Source organism: Mus caroli, chromosome 16 (assembly GCF_900094665.2).
Source record: "Mus caroli chromosome 16, CAROLI_EIJ_v1.1, whole genome shotgun sequence".
Classification (NCBI taxonomy): Eukaryota; Metazoa; Chordata; class Mammalia; order Rodentia; family Muridae; genus Mus; species Mus caroli.
The window spans coordinates 88,360,166-88,369,256 of record NC_034585.1 but is presented as its reverse complement, the minus strand read 5'-3'; the positions used below and the strand labels follow the sequence as shown (position 1 = coordinate 88,369,256).

The 9,091-nt window shown below is 48.3% G+C and overlaps 1 protein-coding gene across 1 annotated transcript in view; it reads right to left on the bottom strand.

Annotated features, from left to right (window-relative positions):
* Dop1b (DOP1 leucine zipper like protein B) overlaps window positions 1-9,091 on the bottom strand; it is a 283,094-nt gene that overhangs the window by 24,211 nt on the left and 249,792 nt on the right. The window contains exons 24-26 of the mRNA XM_029470323.1: window positions 7,368-7,423; window positions 6,311-6,415; window positions 6,138-6,204 (exon numbers count right to left, since the gene is read on the bottom strand). Coding sequence (XP_029326183.1) covers window positions 6,138-6,204; window positions 6,311-6,415; window positions 7,368-7,423 — 228 coding nt within the window. The remainder of the gene's footprint in view (window positions 1-6,137; window positions 6,205-6,310; window positions 6,416-7,367; window positions 7,424-9,091) is intronic.

Sequence of the window (9,091 nt, the reverse complement as noted above, 5' to 3'; positions counted from 1 at the left end):
GGAGGAGGAAGAGGAGGAGGAAGAGGAGGAGGAGGAGGGGGAGGAGGAGGGGGGAAGGGGGAGGGGGAGAGAGGGGAGGAGAGGGAAGGGGAGGGAGCCCTCTGTGGCAGGAGAGTCGTTTGCATCTGGTTGGCTAGCTGTCCAGCAAAAAGGCTAACAGGCTTCTACTACACAGATGTCTCAGTATCTTTATTATTAAATAATAAAATGGGACCCACTAAAGCCCCCACAATATACAGGGCTAATTTTAGCTTCTGGAACAGCCACCCCTTGTCCAACTCTGTATCTGAACTAATACTTAGAACACTAGCGTCCACTAAACCAAGAGGTAGGAATGTCACCAGACAGCATCTTAGGCCTATGAACATAGCTCCCTCCATGTCTTCATGCCCGCCTTACTAATGCCTTGATTTATGACTCTGTTCTGTAAAACTAAAAACTCTGTGAAACTACTTCCACATTAGAACACAGAATTTGGGGTTACCTAAGTCTGTGTGGCCAGGCCAGGGGTCTCTTGAAATGGCTCCAGAATGAGCTCGTTCTTATTCCCTTTAAGATGAGAGCCGTGAACCAGGAGGTGGTGGTACATACCTTTAATCCCAGCACCACCAGGAGGCAGAGGCAGGGGGATCTCGGAGTTTGAGGCCAGCCTGGTCTACAGAGCAAGTTCCAGGATACCAGGACTACACAGAGAAACCCTGCTTTGAAAAACAAAACAATAACAACAAAGCCGGTGATCACTGCGGCATTTACACTGAAACCTCTCAGTCCAAAGCCTGGGCAGCCAAGGCTCCACAGACAGAAAAGAAGAGAAAGAGGCACAGACAGAATCGCCTGGGTTGGGCACGGTGGCTCCCTCCGCCTGTGATTTCAGCATTCAGGAGGCTGAACTGAGAAGACTGCCCAGAGAATGAGACTCCTCCGGACTACTCGGGAGACAGACAACCAAAACAATAGCAGCAGCACCTCCCAACAGTGCCCCATCCCCAAGACAAAAACCACACAAACAACCTGGGGCTTGTGCCCGGTATCTAAGGTACAATTATAAGTAACAAGCTGTGCACGGTGACAATGTGAATAGAGAGCACTAGTCACCCCACTCTGACAGTGAGGAGAACACTGGCCACCGCATGTCTCCATCTTGCTCTCTCTGGCTGACCATGAGACTCTATTTTTCCTCAAGGTGCCAGTGGATAAACATCTTTATGACAAGAAGCCCAGACCACACCTTCGCTAGGCCTGCTATGAGCATCTCCTGCCTACCCCTCAATGATTGCTCTGTGTAAACCTAGAGTGTTTGTTAGGGCTCTGGGGAGGGGCCTGGGGACACTGGAGCAGTGGACCAGTAGTTGAGCCTAGCTTGCTGGACCTTCTAGTAGTTTTCCTTTCTGTTGCTATGACCAAATATCTGAAAACAATGTAAGGCAGGGGGTGCAAGGGGGTGGGGCTGGGGGTGGGAGTGGGGGGTGTTGGTAATTCTGAAGTGATAATTCTTTCTCAGTGGGGGCCAGTTGGATATACTGCATTTACCCCAGGAAGCAGAGAGCAAACAGGAAGTGGGGGCTGGCTATAAAGCCTTAAGGCTCCATCAGTGACCTACTCCCTCCAGAGACTCCCACTCTTAATGGTTCCATATCTTTCCCCAGCAGAGCCACCAGCCAGGACCCTATGTTCAAGCACACCTGCGCGCGCACACACACACACACACACACACACACACACACACACACACACACAGGCAAGCACACATGCAGGAGCACATGGCTTCTGCCTGAAACTCTAGGAACACCACTCTAAGTAAGCAGTCATCCTGAAGGAAGCTGGAGAACACCCAGGTTATTTGCTAACAGTCACTGAAGCCAGAACTGCTTTCCCCTCCCATGCAGGAGGCCCTGGATTCAACCCCTTCCACCACACTGCAGCGCAAAAAACCAACCAAGTAAAAAACCAGTTACTCCATAGTGCTATGAGCAATCTCCTAACATTTCCATCTGCTATTATAGAGCCGTCTTTTCTAGTTTTGGCTTTCTGTGGTTTATCATGCTAGGAGCAAAGGAGGACCACCTCCAAAGCCCAAGCCCTGCCCTGTGCTAGGAGACTCATCTCAGTAACTGAGGCCCGTGGCTCAGTCTCGGGAGTGTTTGCTAGCTGTCATCAGTTCCTATCTGGGGGGAATCGATGTGTGTTCACACCTCCTCAGAAAAAGTGTCACTCGAAAGACTATATGTTAAATATAGACATAAACTGGATTCTAGAGGCTTGTAATTAAGTGCTGTTTATACTTTCCAATATATTTAAACTCAAGAAATATAATTTTGTTTGGTCTTCTTCCTTGTGCCCAGCCTAAAGTAGGACATATACATTCACTTAAAAGGCATGAAGAACACACAGGTGTGCCATCACTGACAACCTGAGCAGTTATAAAAGCTGTAAGCCGTACTGGGAGGTCTGTAAACTCATGTGTTAAGAGAAAGGATTTATATCTAATTTATAGCTAGCTATAAAAAAAAGGAGGGGACTATCTGTATTCTAAGAACAAAATTTATGCACATATAAGAAACCAGAATCTAGAACTTTATGCTTAGAACAAAGCTTTCTCTGATGGTCACGGCAGAGGCAGACAGTCTCCCCAGTGGGGTAACCACAGCCAGGCTATCCACACCCATGCCCCACTCATGGTCAGGCACACAGCCCCCTTTGAGCTCAGTGACTTGTTAGTACCTGTGGGGAGGAGCCAGGTCAGTAGGAACAGGAGGGGGAAGAGAGGGTATTGGGAACTGAGTTCTATCAAAAGAGCCTATGAAATATCAAAGAAAAATATTTAAAAACATAAAAACTGGCCTTCTCTTAATAAAACACACTTTCTCTCTCCCTCTCTCTCTCTGTCTCTCTCATCCCATTGTATTTTATAACAATTTGGGTTCCCCACAAGAAGAGCAAGTGTTCTTGGCCGCTGACCCAATACTCTTAAATGTATTCTGAGGGAATGGAGCTTTGTGAACTGATGATCCCCGAAAAAAGGTAGCACCCTTTGTTAGCCACTGAGGGCTGTAGAGACTAGGAATGCTGCAGACGCAGAGCTGAGGGCTCTATGAACTGCCTTTAGTTCAGTATCAGAATCCATCTCCACACCTCCAGCTGACTTAACATCCTTTCAACAATCAGGCCAAACCCAGAGCCGCTAAAGACACCATGTGACAGGCTCTCACCTTAGGAGAGCTTGGCTTGCCTCACCTGCTTCCCGGGCTCCCACTGACTTCTGAGTGTGCCTTGCTCTATGGACATCGGTCACAGCAACCCAAACCTGTGCCTCGGGCCATGGCCACTCATATTTGGCTCAGAATAAACTCTAATTCCCTTTGAAGCAGGAGCTGTGTTTTGCACTGGCTGCTTGTTTTAGAGTAATTTAAATTTTAACTATGCCCTGTCTATATTCCACAGGAGTGTAACTTTGTTCTATGATGCTGCCACTTTAGGCGGACTCCAGGGAAACTCCAGGGCCACCTCTGAGCCATCTCTCCAGCTCCCCAAACTGTCTTCTTTGAATCCCAGACAGTGGTAGGTGTCACAGCCAAGCACTACTGGTGGAGGGCTCCACGGCAGCTCCATCCCAACTTGCAGGCTGCTACCCTGCCTTCCTGGAAAGCAAGAAGAAAACCTGCAACAGGGGGGCTGGTGAGATGGCTCAGTGGGTGAGAGCACCCAACTGCTCTTCCAGAGGTCCAGAGTTCAAATCCCAGCAACCACATGGTGGCTCACAACCATCTGTAACGAGATCTGACTCCCTCTTCTGGAGTGTCTGAAGACAGCTATAGTGTACTTACATATAATAAATAAATAAATAAATAAATAAATAACCCAAACAAGCCTGCAACCAATAAATAAATAAAAAACCCAAACAAGCCTGCAACCTCCAGGCAAGGAGTGTTTGAATGGCTGTGCTAACCGGTCTCTGCTTAAACTCCGTTGAGGAGTAGCCTGACGCTCAACAACAGGTTCTGGGAGTTTGTGTTAATGTGCTTTGCCCTCTGTCCCCTCACACAGAACAACTCAGAACCCGTTAGGTCATTGTTTGGTTCCTTAGTCTTCCTTCATCTGGAAAAGCTGCTCCCACGGCGGGCCTGCTGGAACACTATAACAAAATGTTGCCTGCTTAAGCCCAATAGGAGCTTTAAGATTTATTTATTTTTATTTTAGGGTGCTTTGTCTGCAAGTATGCCTGTGCACCAAATGTATGCAGTACCACTGGAGTCCACTGGAGGGCGCCAGATCCTCTGGAGTTGGAGTTACAGATGGTTGTGGGTCACCATGTGGGTGCTGGGAACCGACCCCTTGTCCTCTGCAAGAGCAGCTGGTGCTCGTAATCACTGAGACATCTCTCAAGCCTCAACTAAGAGGCGAAAGCAGGAAGATCAGAAAGCTATTCTGGGAAACTCAGCAAGAGTAAGAATTTTGAAGTGACTTGGTATACAGCTCAGGAGTCCTGGCTGGTCCCCAGCTGCACAGAAACAGTGAGACCAGCCTGGGCTGGCGGCCTAGGCCTATGACCCAAGCCCCGAGGAGACTGAGGCAGGAAGACTCTGAGTCTAAAGCTAACCTGAGCTACACAGCAAGACCATTTCTCAGAAAACAGGGGCCAGGGGGAAAGAGAACCAGATCAGATGTCCATCAACAGACAGGTGGGAAAATGCGGTAAAAATTGTAGCTATAAGGAAAAATAAATGAATCTTCTTTTGCAGGAAGATTGAGGCAACTGGAAATCATCATGTTAGCAAAATAAGACAAATAATGTGAACTTTCTATCTGTATGTATGCAACTATGTGTGTATATGTAGGCATGAATGTGCATGTGTGTGTATATGTGTCATGAAGCCAGAATTAGGTTGTAAGAGAGTTAGACACAATCCTAAGGGAGGTGGGAGATGGAGAGGATGAGGGTAGGACAGGGCAGGGGTTCCTCCATCTTACATGTGAGTGTGACAGGGCAGGACAAAGCAGGGGTTCCTCTATCTTGTATTGTTGCTCAGGCCATATCAGGTTTAACTAGAATTTGATCTCCTTGATGGAGAATCCTGTGGAAAACTGCCCAACTCTACTCCAGGACCAGAGGCCAAGATGTCCCCAGCTAACTTACCTTAGCTGCTCTTTAACTGCTTGCTTCTGCAAACCTCCCCTGCAGCTGCAGAGGGAGACAACAGGATGTAACTTTTGCCTTTAAAAGCTCCTTGGTCAGGCTGGAGAGATGGCTCAGCAGTTAAGAGCACTGACTGCTCTTCCAGAGGTCCTGAGTCAATTCCCAGCAACCACATGGTGGCTCACAACCGTCTGTAATGGGGTCTGATGCCCTCTTCTGGTGTGTCTGAAGGCAGCTACAGTGTACTCATCATATATATAAAATAAATAAAATCTTTAAAAAAACCCAAAAAACAAAACAGAAAACCCAAAAAGCCTTGATCTAAATGCTCTGGGCTACACTTAAGCCCTGGATATCCAAGTATAGCACCAGCCACTGGAGTAGATGTTCAGATGACTATAAATGGCTGAGTGGTCATCTCTGTAGTCAAGGAATACTGTACATCTATTTTTAATTGAAGTCTTTGGTTAAAAAGAACAGCCACAGACTTAATATTAGTAACTGCAGACCAGTGATGCTCTGAGTATATCATGACTTTGTTTTGTTTGTTTGTTTGTTTTTGAGATGGATCCTTACTAAGTAGCCATAGAATTCACTATGTGGCCTGGAACTCATAGCAATCCCCCTGCCTCAGCACCCTGGTTTTAGTATTCTGGTCCTCAATGCTGGGATTATATGCATGGGCCACTACATCTGGGTAAGTTTTACTGTTTGAATTTTTGAATTTTCTTATGAACATGCTTTGCTTTTATACTGGGGCAAAGAGAAAGTTTTAAGGAAAGCTTCCTGGGAGGAGAAAGATTCGTGCTTTAGAGATATCAATGCCCAGCTCACAATAGACCCTGCCCAAGACTGCTTGATCTTCCTTCCTGGGTGGAAGAGGCTCAGAACACAGGCAAAGCTAAGATGCAGTTCTGGGTAAGGGTTATTAGCAACAGTGGCATTCTTACAGACTACAGGATGACAGACTACTGGAACTTTCGCAACAGTCTCATATACACACCTGCAGGTCTTTTTGGTCCTTCTTGCTTTCCAGGTTGGGTGTTCTTGTCACAAAGTCATTCAACATGCTGTTGAGAGACAATCAGCTTCTGGTCAAAATGTTACAGAAATAAAGATAAAATGTATTCCTCCTATAGAAAACACTGTATCTGTGTGGATGTGAAGAATCTATACCTGAGAAGCAGAAAGTACCCAGGGGGAGCCAGGTTCAGCTGCACAGCTTCCTTCAGGACACCCAGGAGTGAAGGGAAGGCCTCCTGCAGGTCTGGTATGGAGAGTCTGTTTGAAAACAAAAGAAGGGAGGCTGAGCACATTTCAGATGCAGGGAAGCAGCTGGGAGAACAGCACAGCTGCCTGGCCTCATGGCTGCCTGGTTTAGTTTATTACAGTCTCTGCAAGCTCAGTGTCAGTACTGGGGCAAGCACCTGAAGGTGGGGAACCTGGAGCAGCTTCTGACATATGGCCACTCTGCGTTTCACTGTCTGGAAAATGAAAGCCTCGGCCAGCTGCTCCGCTTTCATTCTTGGCCATGCTTGCCCAGCGCTGAGGACAGCATGCATCATGGGTGGTAAAGACGCAGCATGAAGGAAGGTAAAACACGCATTTGACCATTGCCCAGGGCAGCCCAGGCAGAGGGTCAGGCCTCTACGGCAGCGAGGAGGGTGCTGACATCTCGGCTGTGCAGCCAGGCACTGCAGTACAGTTTGCTAAAAGCACAGATGCAGTCAGAGGGGCCCAGGTCCACACCCTGGTGCCTACCTTCCTGTCTCTTGATCCACCTTGGTGGTCCCTCCTCTGCAGCAGAAGGACAATAAAAATCTGCCCTGAAGCTGCTGGGCAGCTCAGAGCCACTAAAAGCCACAGAGGTCAGCTGGTGTCACAGTAGCACTGGTTATCCCAAAGAGTGGCATGACTAGCCCAGAGGACTGCAAAAGATGCTCCCGAGAGAAGGCTGACACTAGTTTGAATTTAACATCAGCCCAGTGACTGCAGTCCTCAGTTTACCTGTCTGTGGCTGCACACTGTGAAGAGGAGGAGTAGCTGAGATGTTAACTGTGTGAACCAAGGAGACTTCGAGGGTTGTCAGAATTATTTACTGTGAGCCCCAACCTGAACCCAGCAACCCTGATGGGTGTCGAGCACAAGGCCTCCAGATGGTGGTGCTGTTTGGGGAGGCTGTGGCATTAGCTAAGTTCCTCATAGTCCCTGCCAATGCAGGAGACGTCATTACCTTTGGATGAAAGCATAGCAGAACTGCAACACAGGAATGTCCACCAGGGGAGACTTCTGAAAAGGAAGGCAACATGAGTCACTGCAGGTGGGAAGGAAGGTAAAGAAGGCAACACCAGTCACTGCAAGTGGGTAGGAAGGGAGAGTGTCAAAGAACTCAACAGAAAACTCAACAGGGCTGCAGCTGCTAAGGTTTGAATCTGAAAGGCCCCCCACGAGCCCATGTTACACACACTGGTTCCCAAAAGTGAAGTGCTGTTTGGGCGTCTGTGAGAAACTGGGGGAAAGACCTTTGGAGGTCACATCCTGGCCCCTGGATAGGCCTCCCTCGTCTCTTCCTGGTCTGCTGTGACACGAACAGTCTCCATACATGCTCCTGCTGCTACCATGGGCTGAGTGCCCCTGCCATGCCTCCCTTACCACAATGGACAGAGCCTCAGAAGCCATTAGCAGATATGTATGTCTTCCCTTCCTCGAGTTGTCTGTCTCTTCTGACAGGAACTGTGGTTAAGTGACATAGTTTGAGCCAAAGACTCTTGTGTAAACACGCACTAGCAACACTAGCATATACCTGGACAACCATATCTGTGAGGTCCCAACTTGCGGACCAGGAAGAATATGGATCTTCATAAGCGCACAGAATGGCTTCTTGGCAAAACAAGGGTCTAGTCCTTAGTGGAGGAGCGTGCCCTGCCTAGCTCAGAGTTCCTTATGTCTTGACCAGCTGGAGTTACAGGAGAAGAAAAAAAAACCCAAATAAACTTTTCCTCTTAGGAAGCTATTTATAGAAGTTTACTAAAATAACCAGAGAAATACCAAACTTCAATCAGATGGATAGAATCTGGTTCCCTCTTTACACCCTCTAAAGAAGAAGTTACAGCTTTCTACAGACTTTCTAGTAACTTGAAAAACACAACCCAAAGAGGCCTCACTGGCAGCTCTGTGCATGTGCTGTCTCCAGGGCGCAGCCCTGGCAACTATGGAAGTAGAGCTAGCCTGACAAGGGCCCCCAGGAAGGGCCATTTCCTAGTCCCACTTCCTGGCCCGCCTACTTTAAGGTCTAGGCACAGCGACAGGTGAAGGTTGACAATCAATGTCCTGGGAGACCCACGGGAGAGCTCCAACAAATGTGGAAGCGAGCTGTCTGTGTCCTTGGACCTTGTGCCTCAAGGCTGATTCTCTAATCCACCTCTCAAGTCTCTTTACTGTGACTCTGAGTTCATATATGTGTAGTCCATGTGCGTGCAATCCGTGTGTGCAGTCCAGATGTATGCATGACTAAAGGTGGTCTTGAAAAGGACTCATTAGATGGTGAGGTGGAATCTTGCCAGACCTGTCATGAGTTCCCTAGTTCAATCCTGCCACTCCATGCTCCTGCCCCTGAGAACTAAAGACTCACCTCGGAGGGAGGGACAGTGGCTGAGGAGGAGCCCGTCACCTGGAGCTCGCTTTAGCTCCTATAACAGGCAGGTAAGTAAGTCAGCCGCTGGATCTGACCCACCAGCCTTGGAACTCAAGTCTCCAGCCCCACAGCTGGCAATTCCATACAGACGACATCTGAACGGGAGCAGACAAGCCCTAGCTCCTAGCTGTTGGTGGCACCTTTGAATCTGTATATACATGGCTTCATGACTTCCCTCTGTCCTGTGTGGGGCGCCGCTAATCTTCCGGTGCTGAGTCATTTCCTCAGCACCAACTAGTAAACACCTAGTTTGCGCCTGCGCT